The 15,179-nt window shown below is 42.0% G+C and overlaps 2 protein-coding genes across 4 annotated transcripts; one reads left to right on the top strand and one right to left on the bottom strand.

Moving 5' to 3' along the window:
• Window positions 1-5,985: 5,985 nt before the first annotated feature.
• LOC111233009 (somatostatin-1-like) lies at window positions 5,986-6,486 on the top strand. Its single transcript, XM_022760733.1, has 2 exons — window positions 5,986-6,114; window positions 6,292-6,486. The coding sequence occupies exons 1-2, from the start codon at window positions 5,986-5,988 to the stop codon at window positions 6,484-6,486; spliced, it is 324 nt and encodes a 107-aa protein (XP_022616454.1).
• A 492-nt stretch (window positions 6,487-6,978) lies between these two features.
• Window positions 6,979-15,174, bottom strand: LOC111233058 (thyroid receptor-interacting protein 6-like). 3 transcript variants are annotated; one of them, XM_022760795.1, is made up of 11 exons: window positions 15,094-15,174; window positions 14,581-14,615; window positions 12,252-12,465; window positions 11,705-11,811; window positions 11,447-11,560; window positions 10,734-11,327; window positions 10,433-10,529; window positions 10,147-10,316; window positions 9,791-9,969; window positions 9,551-9,671; window positions 6,979-9,136 (listed from the first exon to the last, which is right to left on the bottom strand). In XM_022760795.1, exons 3-11 carry the CDS (start codon window positions 12,457-12,459, stop codon window positions 9,005-9,007), a joined length of 1,722 nt encoding a protein of 573 aa, XP_022616516.1. In that variant the 5' UTR covers window positions 12,460-12,465; window positions 14,581-14,615; window positions 15,094-15,174; the 3' UTR covers window positions 6,979-9,004. The 3 variants fall into 3 exon arrangements, with proteins under 3 accessions (XP_022616516.1, XP_022616517.1, XP_022616515.1); XM_022760796.1 differs by having other exon boundaries at window positions 10,433-10,526; window positions 14,569-14,615; XM_022760794.1 differs by having other exon boundaries at window positions 14,569-14,615.
• Between the last annotated feature and the right edge of the window lie 5 nt (window positions 15,175-15,179).

The following is a 15,179-nucleotide window of genomic DNA, read 5'->3' on the forward strand; positions in this document are numbered from 1 at the left end:
AACACATCCTATTTATATACCTTTATGTGTCCACCCTGGGCTCCTGTAGGAATCCTGACCTCCACTCGTCCTTCCTGCAGGCCGATCTTGTATCGTCTCTCTTTAACGTCAGATTTTGTTCAGGAGGCTTGGCCTAGTAACTCCGACCCTCATTCCTCTGTCCTCTAACGCCCGCTGCCGTGAACAAGAGGAGACAGAATAAAAGGGACGGTCCACAGCAGGGTACTCGAAGACTCCGTTCTGTTGTCAGCTACTTCTGAGGAAATAAGTAATGATGAGACACGAGAGGAAGAGACAGGGAAGAGAAATTAGAGACAATTTATCACTCTAGTAATTTTACTGAAAACTAAGAGTTAATACATTGATGTGTAACTAACTTAAGGGCACAGGCGTGAGTACCGTCCCCTGACAACACCACTCTGGAAAAATCACAGCGGTCACACTGAGAAATGTTTGTACAGCACATATGAACTATAGTTACAAATCATCTGATCTCGAATGGTGCTATAAAATTTTTTTTAATTGATTTTACTTAACGTACATTACTTCAAGTTAAAGTATATTCATGCTGCATTTTCCAAGAACACATCCTATTTATATACCTTTATGTGTCCACCCTGGGCTCCTGTAGGAATCCTGACCTCCACTCGTCCTTCCTGCAGGCCGATCTTGTATCGTCTCTCTTTAACGTCAGATTCGTTCAGAGCTTGGCCGTTAACTCCGACCCTCATTCCTCTGTCCCTGAACTGCCCGTGAACAAGAGGAGACAGAATAAAAGGGACGGTCCACAGCAGGTCAGACCCGTCTGTTGTAGCCTCATCTGGGGGTGAGAGAGGAGAGAGGGAAGAGAAATTAGAGACATTTCACTCTGGTATTTTACTAAATAGGTTAATACCATTGATGTGTACTAACTTAGGGCACAGGCGACGGTGGTGTCAACAGCTAGGAAGTTGCTCTGGAGTCGGTACAGGACAGTTGCACTTATGATTTCTAAATCCACCCCACTCACCTGCAAAAAACAGAAACACACACACAACATCCAGACAAACAAAAAGAGGCAAGACTTTAAAAATAACTGAACGATGCAGGTCTGATCCTGAGCAAACAATATTGCCTCTGCGTACCTTCATTAAGCGTGAGAAAGGGGAGGAGTAGGGACAGCGGAGGGTGAGACGTGAGCCACTCATTGAGATGTGGTAGTGCTGAGCAGCAGCAGCTGTCAGGGACAACACCACGGCTTCTTCAGGCGGCTGATCCGCTCTGTGGAACATCACAGCAGTGTCTGCCTGATGAGCTCCCTGCTCAGTGACGAGAGGCATCAACTAATCAGACATTACTTAAAAAACCATGCAGCTAAACACTTGTTAAAAAACATCCCAGTACTTGCCTTCTTGTCATTTTTGGATTGCACAGTCAGGACAGGAAGCTGGACGGACACCTAGACAGGAAACACACAGTCTTCACACACCTTTACAACCTCACACACTCCTCAGATCCTCTTTAGACCCCAGCATGTGTTGGAAAAGTTAACTTTCAAATTAACTTTTTAAATGAATATAATCTTTCATTTGAACTCAATTCAATGAGCAGAATTAGCATTTTTCAATACTGAGCAGGAAATTACTCAAATCCCTTCCTACTCTCATGTTTATGGATCTTCCTAATTTGTAAGTTAGACTGCAGTTGACCATAATGCATCAACTTTTTCTCAAAAAGTCAGAGAGTAAATGTGATGAAGACATAACTATGCAGGTCAGTAATTCACCTCCATGTAGTTTTCTTCACAGACGATCTCTCTGGTGCTCCACCGCCCCTGGAAAGAGCAGTAGAGCTGGAAGGGGTATAGTCCCACCTTCCCATCCGCCTGCAGGTTCACAAACCAGACGCGCAGGTGATAGTCTGTGCCCGTCTGCAGACAAGACGCATAAAACAGGGCGTTTCGCATGAAGGGCACAATTATGCCACATATCAAAGCACAAAATGCCGGTACGTACCTGGGTGTGAACGTGACAGGCCAGGAAGGAGGCACGAAACACCAGGTCTCCGACGTCACCGATTAGGACGGTGTAACCACAGAGTGCAGCCTCCTGATCAGAGAGGATGTGATATCCATTCTGGTCTGGTGACAACAGGAATCCAACATCAGAAAGTACAACTCCCCTGGCAGTAGTACAAACCAACCACTCGCTTCCTCAGTTTCAACAACTTCTCTACTAACCACTTTCTGAACGAAAATAAAGGCACATACCTTCAAAGTCAAAACGGATCATTGAGCCGAGGAAGCTGGACTTGACAGAGAGCCAGAAGTGACGCTCGAGGCATTTGGTCTGAAAAGTTCCTGAAAATATTAATAATGCCATTTAATCTCAACTTCTCATATATCTCAACAGATTCATATATTTCAGCCTACACCAAGATTCACTGCAAATATTCAATATTTTTTGAATTTTCTGATACAGACTTATATATATATATATATAACATATTATGATATATATATGTATAGTATATACATATGTATTGTTCAAAAAAATTATTCCAAGTGAACTGTGACAAAAAATATCAACAAAATAAAATAGTAATGGTTTGGTTTTACATCTATATAGATTTATGTCTCATACAATGCATAATAGTGGAACACAGTTCATTGCTTTGAATATAAATTTGTTTACTTTATATTATTTTGCATACACTGCCATATCATCATAATAAAGATGATAAACTACTTGATACTAATTTCAACCACATTTCCAGTCCCTATTCATTGGGTACCCATTAAACAATGTAATGTTCAGAACAGTATTTGCGATATATCCCTCCACCTGCACTATTTATTTACCTTCATATTCTGTATATAATCTCAGACAAGAGCTCTGACTGTGACAAACATATTTCCCATGTGGAAGAAGTTTTTAATAGTACTGACATAGAAGTCTGTACACTGGAAGGTAATATATTATTAGTTATTATCATGGCTGACCCCCCCCCCCGAGAAATGTTATGAAACAGGTATTTTTGGCTTTATGGCACCACTCACTGTTACCTGTCTCTGCTGGGCTGGTGACACACAAAGGCAAGGCCAGGTGCAACACCACACTGAAACAAACACATAAGTCAATGCACGAGGCCACACTTAAAGCGTGCCCTTACCTTTCACTGTGAAACTTACCCACACAAAATATGGAAACATAGTATTTTCATTTTTAACGGGTAAATGTAGAGAGTGAGTTGAGGCGTAGCTTCGATGTCAGTCGTGTTTACCTTTTCAAATGTCGCCATTTTGACAGACTCACCTGTAAATTGAGAAGCTAATTAGCCCAGGCTTCCGTTTTCTTGACTTTATTCTTTATAAAAACATAAGTGATATATATCTTATAAGTTACCCTAAAGTAAATTAGCAAAAAGTCACGCGGGTATTTTTCGAGTCATTTCTCAGACCTCTGTATTTGACTTGAAACCGCTGAAATGAATGAAGCGAGCTGCTGAATCAAAACGCGGTGTCACAGTGACATCTAGTGGTCGGAGTGTATTGTCTCTGATATGAACAGCACAGCATTGAACTGCACTGGACTGCTTTTTCTTGACAGATTTTAATTGAGCAGCTGTTGTTCACGTTAAAAGATGTTAAATGTAAATTGAATCATAATTTTGGTAACACTTTTACACTGCTGCAGGGAAATAAATTAAGGGTTGTCAAATTCAAATTGAGAGAGATTGTCTTTTAAAACAAAGTTTCTCTTCTCTAAATGTAGGGTATTTATGAAGTTGACAAGCCTCATTTTATTGGTTGGGTAAACAGTTTTCTTCCATTTATATAGGTATTACTTATTGTACTATTAATTATTTTTGCCGTGACAAGGGAATAAGAAAGAGTTTCTGAGCTGGAGTGAGGTTCGACCATGGCTGCCTATCAACAAGATTTACACTAAGGCCCCCTACTGTGGAAAGATTGTCAGCAAATATGACATGGCAGAGAAATTTTCGTCTCAATATGTTGAAATGTTTGAAATATAGAAAGAAGCAGCCTATGGAGTGATGTGTAAACCAGCAGGAGGAGTCGCTGCATGATTAACCACAGATGAATGATTTTTAATTATCCCTGACAAAGTGTTGACACTATTTCATATCATGTCGCAGCAGGGATGGAGGCAGTGGAGGTGTGATTTGTGTGATCATCATGGTGTTGGACCCCTCTCCTTCAGCACAGCTGGATGCCTGCAGTCACCAAACCCACCCCCCCCACCCCCCCTTTCTTCTTCACTCCACAATGAAATGTTACTCAAAGTCTGAGTAATCGGACTTATCAGTGAGAGTCCTGTGGAGAAGAAACAGGAAAACTCATCTGCAGAGAAGGTCACTATCTATTTAAAGAATAAGATGTGGAGATGATATTGGTTAATTTTTTGACAAGCTGTTCAGGAACAGAAACAAGATATGATTTTGTGATGTCCTTTAAATGTGTAACAATTCAAATACAGTATTAGAGTATTTTTTTCCCCCCATTTTATTTGAAACATTTTCATAATGAGGAAAACAATTGAGAATTCCTGGAGGGGAAAATGTGGTTTCACACCAGTAAGAGTCATGTTAGCACAATGCATTCAGACAGAACAATGTAGAGTAGGTAAAGCAGATCACATGAGCATTTTAGTCGAAACCAAAATATGCTTTGTAATATTTTGGTTTCGACTAAAACGCTCATGTGTAGGCGGTTTATCAGACTTCTTATTCCTTCAGGCCCAGTACATGCCTGGTTCCACGGCCCGAATCCGGCCCATATACAGCATGATAGGCAGATGCTACTTCCACATCTGGACCAATTCTGGCACATACGCAGAAAATGTTGCAGCTGTCAGACAATACTGGAGGGTAACAGCCGTAAACTGCCCAGATGTGGAAGTACAGTAAACGGGCCAGACCCGGGGCGAGAACCCAGTCATGTGTAGGGCCAGAAGTTTCATATTGCAATGCCTGAGTACTTCCTAAGACTTGTAAAATTGACTTCCCCTTAAACTGTCTCATGACTCCTCAGGTTGATCTTGTGACCTTTTGGGGGTCCTGAACCTCAGGTTGACAACCACTGAACTAAGTTAACTAGGTGGCTTGGTGGTGTCTGTGACCTTCCCGCTCCTCTGACATCATCTTTTAGTGGGTGGAAATGTAAATTCTGGCCAAATGTCAAAGATGAAAGGTGATAATACTTAATAGCAAATCCCTCCAGTTTTTGCCTCTTCACCAGACACTGCAGCTGTGCTCTTATTTATGTCCAGACTGCAAACAAAAGACTCACATCATGCGTTTTGTTTACAGTCTAACATTTAGATGATAATTTCCCCTGTTCATTTCTTATTGACTCAGAGTGACAGCATGAAGTTTGGTGGCGTGTCAGACTGGTTAGCGGTGTCCGGGCGGCCTCATTAACATTTGAGTCACATTGTGTCATTAACAACAAGGCACAGCATGCAGGAACTCATGTTGTGCAGGACACCTACAAAGCTGGTGCAGCTAATCATGACCGACGGAAGTAAAACCGTGCACTGCCATTAAGTTGCACTTTATTGTCGTGTTTTGCATGTGACACTTCACAGTTACAGCTTTTACAACATGAGCACTGATTATCCCAAAAGTCAGGTCTTGGAGGTTTTTGTTGGCCGTGTTATGGGAGCTGCTTCGTCCATGCTGTTGTGGCTAATGATGACCTTATCTTGTCTAATGACACACCTCTTCATTCCCTTACTGCCACTCTTCTTCTCCACCAATCACATCCTTTGGCTTCAGAATGAGGAGGATTTGAGGATGAAGACCCCTATTTATCAGCTCAACACTTCCCACTCAAACAGCGATAACGTTCAGCTCTTGCACCTCTGATTGGTTAGAAGGTTCTATTTTTTTTGGGACTTTTTCCAGCATTGCACATCATCTGTGTTGAAAAGCGCATCAGGGAATATAAGAGGAGGATTCTTCTGTTTGCTGTTTGAAGTGGAGATGCTTGGCTCTCAGGTGCAGGTTCTTCTGGTGGCTTTGTCTTCCTCTGTGCTGCTGGTGCAGGTCAGCGGTGCTCCACGCAGAGACATGCAGACAGAAATACTGAGAGCAGACTTCGCAAACGACAAGGTAATTCACTGCTATATTTCATATTGTGCAGATTTAACTGGCTCAAATAAAATAAGTTAGAATATGAAGAATTTTGTGTAGGATCTGGTGATCAACAGCTGGTTCAGATTAACCCTCCTTTATATTTAAAGCACTTTTCTCGAGTTGCCAGTCCTTTCCTTGTCTGTCCTCCTTTAGGATCTCGCTCACTTGCTCTTGCTGAAGTTTGTGTCTGAACTGATGGCAACGAGAGTAGACCAGATGCTCCCCGGGCTGGAGGAGGAAGAGGTGGGAGTCAGGGAGGAGGTGATGCGCCGACACCTTCCCCTCTCCCAAAGGGAGCGCAAAGCAGGCTGCCGCAACTTCTTCTGGAAGACGTTCACCTCGTGTTAACACACGACGGGAGCCTTTCAAGCTGGAGTATATTTTTTGTTTTTAACTGCACTTTACTCCATGTTTGCCCACTTTGTCGTAACTGCGTCATTTACTGCAAAATGCCAAATATACGGTTGTTTTTGGTAATTGTAAACAATAATAGGATTGTATATTTTAAGAGCGGTGACTAAAATAAACTTTTCTGATTTAAAAGGTTATACTTTTTCAAGTTACATCATGATTTTTTTCTCTTTGTATGTGTGGTGGTGTTATATCCAAGATTTATTATTGCATTTGAATGAAGTTTGGAGATTTACAAGAAACAATTTCAACAAGAATCATCAAAGCGGAAGCAGCAGAGGTGAGATATCCTGACATTTTGACTAGATTAAATACTAAAAATACACTGGATCATACATTTCCCATAATGCAACACAATTGTGTCTTCCCTGCCTGGGAAATATCACTTTCTTTTAAACACCAACATATAAAAAGTGACAAACACGGTAATGAACTTGCTGACATTTTAATAATCAATTATGTTTCTACAACCTGCATCAGGAGAAAAATCCACCCTCGGGTTCACATGCTCTCCCATTCATGTAACTAACTGTCATTTCTACTAATAATCTGTCTATTCAGTACAAAATGGCCTCCCTCTCCTCAGTGTGAATTCATCAGCGGACTGAAGTCTGCTGCAGTACCGTGGGTTTTGATCTACGAGCTCCGATTCACAGCATTTCAAACAGTAAGAACGATGAATGGATGCGTTGGCATGATTCAGGATTTTAAAAATGATACATCTGAGCATTAATGAAATGATTGCCTTGGTGGTAAAAAGCTGAATAGTGCTAATACAGTATATACATCATGAGATAAATTAACAAGTGATGAAAACTGTTTAAGCATGAGCACAAAAAAAAGAGAAAAAAAAAGCAGAATTCACAGACAAACTCAGTTTCACAAAAGGATCATTATGAAACTGAATGACATCCTTGAGGTAAGGCTTTCAAATTTCTAGCCCTTTAAGTTACACATATACAAAATGAGGACGGAAAGACAGCGGTTAAACACAATCATAACAAATACTGTAGCTCCAAAGTCTCAGAATATGACAACTTGGCCCACATGAGTGCAAGGATGAACAAAAATAAACTCCACATGCGAAGACTTGTAATCCAAAAATCACAATCTGTTTTTTTTGGGGAGGAGGAAATACATGATATTAAACTCCACTTATTTCATCTAATGTAAAGAATAACCAGTATGTAAAAGTATTTGTCAAGTAAAAGAATTTACCCAACATACTTATTACTACAACTTCAGTTCCATAATTTCCCCACATTTAGAGACGCTTCACATGAGGCTCAAGCTTCGTAAAGTAGGATGCTTTCAAGCCGCATAAGTGACCGACACCCTGTTTTCCTTTACACAGAAGAAAGCATTTGACTTCATTGCACCATCGTCTTCAATGTAACAGTCAAGTATCAAGCACACAACAAATATTAAACAAAACCAAAGCAAGATTGTGTATCGTAGACATTCAAGAATGTTATTCTGGATGTTTAAAAAAAAAAAAATGGCAAAAATCCTGTTATAAGCTTTGATTTATCAACTAAACAACATGATATTGTAATGATTGAATAATGAGATCTGTTCAAGCAAATATTGTACTAGCATTCAGTAAAAGTTAAAGAGGATTTAAAAAAAAAAATTAGGTTGTGTGCTGTAAAGTTAACTACACATTCCTTTCGTCTACATTTCTTGTTCTATGAGGCTACTCACTGCAAAGATTCACTGCACTAAAGGCTACATGCTGTTCAAATCAGTTTCACTGTCAAACCCAAGCAGTCTGTTATGTACAGTCACAGTTGTTGCTTTATGTGCTTTTAAAATGCTTTTTTTTTTTTGAGGCAGTTCCGCACTTTGACGTTTTACAAATGTACAGGTCCCAGCGCTTAGACACGTCTAGACGAGCCGTCGCCCTCATTCTCATTTGTGCCGCTTCTCTACAAAAATACTCATTTTCAGGCCTGAATCTGTGATATCCCTCCACACTTTCATTGTCTTTGACGGTGACAATCTGAGTGATAATGTGCAAGCTACTAGGTGAGTACCGGTGTGAATAAATGGTATGTGGAGCCCAAGCTGCCTGCAGGTCAGGCTAATGTCATTCTAATATGATACTGTGCTAAATGTGAAAAGCAGGGCGGCTGTGTACCAACAAAAAGAGAGAAGATGGTAGGACATCTGAATGAAAGGAAATTAGTGAGGTGGTTGCTCTGTTGCAACTCTCTCATGTGAATCAGTAAGACTAAAAACAGAAAATGTTCCTCTGTGCATGAAGTTGCAGCTGCAGAACAACAGAGGGAGCTATAGCAATGTTTGTCAATTCATGATCAGAGCAACCAAGAGAAAAAACAAAAAGTAATTCACTTGACAGAACAAAGCCGGGGCATGTCCTGTCTGTGATGTCAGTCACGTGTAATATGTTGACTGTTTGTGCTGAAAAGGTGCCCTCGACCCAGGAGCTTTGTTAGCAGTCAGTGGAGATTTTGGCTGAGAGGTCCTGGATGCGGCGAGCGCTGCAGCTCTTACACAAGATGTGGCCGTCCAGCGGGTAACAGCCTCGACCCTCCCCTTCAGACGACAGCAGGAGACCACATTCCTGATGAATACAGACACTCCAGTCAGTTCATCTTAATGCTCTCACATAGACTCGTACTGCAAATATTTGTAGTAAGGTAACAAATCCAGCACCACTCTAAACCTTCTTTGGGTTTTACTGTAGAGAACATGGTAATATATGGTAATTTAATCCAACATTTTCCAGGCAAGGTTAGAATTTTTCCATAAATTATTTAGAGTCTTATGACCTTTATAAGTACCTAAACAGTTTTATAAACTTTTATAGAAGAAATTGTGGAATTTTTGCTTTTTCAGCCCTTTATTCTTCAACTAAAACTGAAAATGTGCCCACTCACATCAAACTCTTCAAAATCAAATTTTCAAAACTATCACGAGACGTTTTAAAATCAACAGGTTCTGATGTTTCTGGTATTTTTAGTTCCATAATTCTCACCTCACAGACGTAACAATTGACATGGAAGCTCCGGTCCAGAGCCACTATCCTGACGGTCTCCTCCTGCCCCGGTTCAGGCATGATGGGCTCACCACACACCGAGCAGCGAGGCGCATACTTCCTGTCAGGGACCACAACCATCGAGGTTTTCACTTAACGACACTTCTCTCTGCGCTTTATTAAAATCATGCATAGCATCACGAAAACAATGTTCAGCGTGGTGTGTGAAGGTGTTTGTACCTATGAAAGTCCTCTATGCAGTGTATCTGAGAGGTGGCATCCACGGTGAAGGGCACCCCGTCCAAGCAGCAGTTACACACCACACATGTGAAACAGCGAGGATGGTAGGCCTTTCCCATGGCCCGCAGGATACGGTCCAGGATGGGCTTGGAGCACTTTGAACAGCGCTCTAGTGTACTCTAAACACAAAGATGGAAATAACAGTATGGGTCATGGTGAAACAGTATGATAATGGCAGGAAATATTGAAACATAAACGTATCTAAACACCTGAGCGAGGAAAGGGTTAAGGATGTGAGGCTGTGATGGATGGGATGGGTTTGAAACTAATAACCAACCGTGAGTTCCTTCACTTACAATGTAACAACTCTCGCAGTAACTCCTCTTGTCCAGGGCGTAGAACGGTTGCCCTCGGAGACGGGCATGGCAGGTGATACATGTGAAACACTCCACGTGAAACACCTGCTCCATGGCGATACAGCCACTGCCATCACCGACCACGTTGTCACCACAGCGGGCACAGCGACCTGAGACGGGAAAGGTTGACACAGTGAAAATGTTACACAGTTTTGTTTTATTTTAAATGCCAGGACGCAGGATCCGCGGTGTCATAAGTCATCAATGTCATGAGACTGGACCGTACCAAAGTACTCCTCTGCGGGTGGGTGGTTCATATCATATACCAACTTCTTGGTGAGTCGATCCAGCTCCTCCTCAGGCCTTGTTGTTGCTATTCCCTGCTAGAAAAGAGGAGATACATGAATCAAGTAGAGTATGTAACTGGAAAACCACAATAAAACATTCTCTTAATGAAATTGCATCTCTGATAACTAACCAGAATGCATTCGTAGCAAGTATAAAATCACTTTCTACGATGTTTCAATTTCATTTTAAGCTCACTTTTATTATTTAAACAGACCAGAGATGCAGGTTTGTGCCCCTACCTTGCTGGACTGATAAGCAGGACTCTGTGCAGCTCCTGACACAGTCTGATTATTTTCCATCCCTCTCTTAGATATTGGACCCTGGTTGACTCTTCCTCCAGAGCCTGAGCCACTCCCCTTGTACCCCACCTCAGAGTGCAAATCTTGAGCTTGTGAACTGGGGTGTGGAGGGTACCAGCCCTGAGGACTTGCCTGAGTCTGCGGTGGGGGGCGTGACACGTGCTGGCGAGGAGGGGGTGGGGTGTAGGCCTGTTCAGCCTGTCTCCCTGTCTGTGAGTAGGTGACAGGCTGTGCCGTCTTGACCTGGACGCTGAACCTGGGCCCGGTGGGGGTGGAGGCAGTGGTGTACGAGGCAGGAACGGGCTGAGGGTAGGGTTTAGGGGTTGAAGAGGAGGAGTAGTAGTCCTGCTGGTGGGAGGTGGAGTACTGAGGTGCCTGGTGCTCACTGGGGTAAGGGGGCGCCGGGTGGTATTGGCTCTGGGGGTGAGGGGGATAGCCCATGGATGGCCGACCCTGAGGAGGGGCTGCGCTCTGGTGTGCAGGCTTGTAGTGATCCCCTGAGAGGTATTTGTTGTAAGGCACATTGTCGTACAGCTGTGGGGAGACGGAGAGTTAATAAAATTTAATACTAGTGGCAAAATTTGCACAATGATTGAGAAATTAAAAGAGACTTGTTCATGTGCAGTGAAAGAAAATAAAGTTTATTTTCATACTTGTGTGCTGGAATCCTGCGGGTGACTGTCCAGATCAGCAAGCATACTGGTGAGGGAGTCAATATCCGCATCGATTTTAGAGTGATAGTTCACTGGCTTCTCAGGTCCACGATGCTAACATCACCACAGCATTAGAAAACATGTAAGTGCATAAGAACTGTGCAGTTAAAACATCAAAAAAATATTATTTTATGTCACCATCACTTTTCGAGTGCCCTTCCCCCTATTTCTACTCCATAGCTTGGAGTATATACCCACCATCAGCTCGTAGCTGTCCATGTGAGGGCTCCAGTTGCGCTCTTCCTTGGAACCATGGGGAGGGGAGTAATAGTGATCGCTAGAGGGATGATGGATGGGTCCACCTACTGATTGGAGAACAGACATTGCAAATATTTATTCAAGAGTTGTCAAGGAGCTTCTTAATCTTTGAAAGAGACGACTAATTTTTAAGAAGACGACATCAAACGGCAGATCTTCTTTTAAATAATAGCTGGATATTCTTTCAAGTCTGTCCCAAAGCAATACTGACGTGTCTGTGTGTGTATTGATAACATTAACAGTCACTGAAATCATGTCCTTTAATAGGACGTTATTCAGGTTTTATTGTTTCACTATACATTTCCTTTAGAATAATAATGTCTGTCTGTTCAAGGCTTACTGTATGACTTTGTATATGGTTTGGTCTTCCCCCATGTTGGTGTAGGAACCAAAAGTTAAACATGTTTTTCTCCAGAGATGTGGTGTCTCTGGGAAATCTATTTGTGAGGTCCCTGACTCCAGTATGTGACTAGAGGCATGGCCTTACCTGTGGGTCCAGTAGCCATGTACCTATTGGCCATCTCCCCTCCTCCTCCACCATTCTGGTCGTAGGAACCATATTTTGGCCGGAAGTCGGACACGCCCTTCTTGTTGGGGGCTCGGTAGATTGCTGACCCGGCAGAGTGGGACATCTGGGGGACGGCTCGCTCTGGGCTGTCCAGAGTTCTCGGAGGAAGCCAGGTGGGACCGGACATGGCAGGCTTGGCAGAGAGAGGAAGGAAAATGCTTCTGTCATGTTGTTCTGAGAATAAATTTCATTTTGTAAAAAAACTGCTGCATGCATTTCATTTGTAATAGTACAATGGTATCCTAACTGCAAATCAGTGCCTCACAATGTTGCCTTTGCTTTGCCTGGTAACAGTTCAGTGACTGTGCATGACTATGTTTTCAGCTTTGCATTTGCATGAACACAGCTGTAGCTGTTCTATGTATTTTTGTCATAGGTAACCAATGGAAACTAAGGGATGCCTCCGATTTTGTTTCCTATGGCAACGGGGACACACAGATTGAACAATAGTTTCCTAGTTGAGGGGCAGGAAGAGAGCGGCCCTTCTGAAAGGCATGGGGATTTCCAGCAGGCTCGCACATTGCCCCGAAACGTGTGTTAGTGTGTTTTTGTGTGCCTCAAGACATAAACACCCGTGCAAAAAAAAATCACCAGCACACATGTAGTACACACACTCATATACAGACATACAAACAGGTGCAAATTTGTGGCTGTCCTTTGCCTGTTATCCTCCACAATGGTTATTGTCTTTGGGTGTTTACACACCAGTATCATTGATTTCCAAATAGAGCAGAGACAAAAACAAGGCAGGAAATGTTGTGTAATGACATGTATCTGTATACTTGTGAACACCTGGCTCATAACAATATATTATGTATTCTCTGCGGGATAAATAACAACACTGGGGCACACAGCTGAGCTGAAAAAGTGCTGACTTGTACCCGAGGGACTTCAGGATACTGGTGTTACTTAAGGAAAAACCCAACCAAACATTAGATATATGTCAATGCAATTTATAAATGTGTCAGATATTGTCTAACAAGCAAAGGGGTCAAGGTCTTTCTGAAAAAGAGCTCTTTGATGCTCAACATTCAACGCCAGAGAGTGAATCTCTTTTTGATCATGGATTCTTCATTTTACTTAGTAAGACATTTTAATGTTTTGGGAAATTCTGATTGACTTCTGTCGGGATAGTAATAATTCTATAGAGTGTGAATGACTGACTGAAAATGAATTGTGATTAACAGTCTGTGCATAAAGGAAGCAAGCTTATGCATGAACTAAGCCTCTGTGTGATATACACAGTGCCCACTGGACTGCAAGCACAGAGACGAGCCACAGCAAATCGGCATTGTCAGAGAGGAGAAATTAACAGCCCACTCAGATTGATTGTATGTGGGTTGTGTGGCCGTCATAAATCCTTGTTGGTAAGAAGATTATAATGATGGATGAGAGGATGATGCAGCTGTACTGAAATACAATGCTTGAACACGGGATTTAAGCCTTTTGGTTTCTTTTAGACTCTTTATTTATTTATTATTTCTGTTAATGGGTTGTTGTAGGTACCATTACACCACGCAGTGCCAGCATGGATTTAACATTACACACTCACCATGTGGAGGAAAGAGTGACCACCACCTCCACGGTCGACCTGAATTAAGCCCCTGTCTGAATCCGGATGAGCACACACTCAAATCCGAGGATGTCTGGGCCAGGAAATTAATCTCAACGGTTTTATCGCTCTGTGTTCAAAGGCCAATTGTGAGGTTTTTGTGTGATTTAAAACACAAAGCTGAAGCATTTTTCATTTTATTACTCTTGCTGAATGCAAAGGAGGCGCAGCAACTCATGAAATGTCAAAGTTGATGACAGTGACAAGACCCAAGCGATCGGGGGTAAACAAAAAGGACATCCGGTGGTTTTTCGAATTTAAAAATAAAATGTCTCTACTTCATGCGTTTCAGAAATGAGGAAAACCGATTGAAATAAAAGCAGCAAAGCTAAAACTGGTACCAACTACAAGTTTAATTGAGGACATCCCGAATCCTTCATATTCCCAGTTTTACAGACAATTTTTCTTATTCTGTGACAATTGGGCTTTTATTTTGAAGGCGAAAAACTATAATTAGCTTTACATGTTTGACACAATGTGGCTATGTGTGCTAGTTAAAATTAACGAAATGACAAGAAGACAACATGACTTAAATCAATATGTGTCGGTAAATGAAATGGGTTAAAAATTACATCCGCAGAGAGAATCTCTAATCGACATTAGCAACCTATTAGCATTTCCTACCTTTTACAGTACCTTTACAGTGACTCCCCTCTTCTCTTCGGTCTCATCTACAAACCAAGAGCAATATAACATTGGTAAAATGAAACAGAGACGAAATAATAAAGACACGTTAGAGATATTTTCTCGGTTTTAACGTTAGTTCCGCACAGCAACATTAACGTCTCATACGAACGAACAGAGACTAATTGTCAAGCAGTTCGTCCAAATTTGTCCTTTCTGCGTCACATTTGAGCAAAACACAACGCTTACGTGATATAATAACCCATAATGAGTGATAATTAACAACAATTAACTTTAATAACAGGCTTGTTTACTTGTTTGCTAGCCTGTTTTGAACTCGAGCAAAGCTCGTGCCTTGCCTCCAGGCTAACTTCAACACAGCCGAAGAGGGACCAGTGAAATAACCGACACCTACCGCCTGAAATGAGCCAGACAAACACAATCTACACCTCCGTTTGAATGTCCAAAGGTCAGTGAAAGTTATCCCGAAAGAACTTTCTTTTAGCTTCAGCGTCGGTAACCTACTTTGTCACGGATCCTGAGGCCTTCAGCAGCAGCAGCAGCAGCTCCTCACTGCATTCCCGACATGTGACGTAGCTTGTGTGTGTGTG

Source organism: Seriola dumerili, unplaced genomic scaffold (genome assembly GCF_002260705.1).
Source record: "Seriola dumerili isolate Sdu_G_001 unplaced genomic scaffold, Sdu_1.0 BDQW01000362.1, whole genome shotgun sequence".
Taxonomy (NCBI): Eukaryota; Metazoa; Chordata; class Actinopteri; order Carangiformes; family Carangidae; genus Seriola; species Seriola dumerili.

Excerpts from the sequence above, each read along its gene's own strand:
- LOC111233009 (XM_022760733.1), top strand. The coding sequence starts at position 5,986 with ATGCTTGGCTCTCAGGTGCAGGTTCTTCTGGTGGCTTTGTCTTCCTCT. Across the intron at positions 6,115-6,291 it reads CAGACTTCGCAAACGACAAG|GATCTCGCTCACTTGCTCTT; the intron begins GTAATTCACTGC and ends GTCCTCCTTTAG.
- LOC111233058 (XM_022760795.1), bottom strand. The coding sequence starts at position 12,459 with ATGTCCGGTCCCACCTGGCTTCCTCCGAGAACTCTGGACAGCCCAGAG. Across the intron at positions 10,317-10,432 it reads ACCCGCAGAGGAGTACTTTG|GTCGCTGTGCCCGCTGTGGT; the intron begins GTACGGTCCAGT and ends TTCCCGTCTCAG. Across the intron at positions 9,672-9,790 it reads TGCATAGAGGACTTTCATAG|GAAGTATGCGCCTCGCTGCT; the intron begins GTACAAACACCT and ends GGTCCCTGACAG.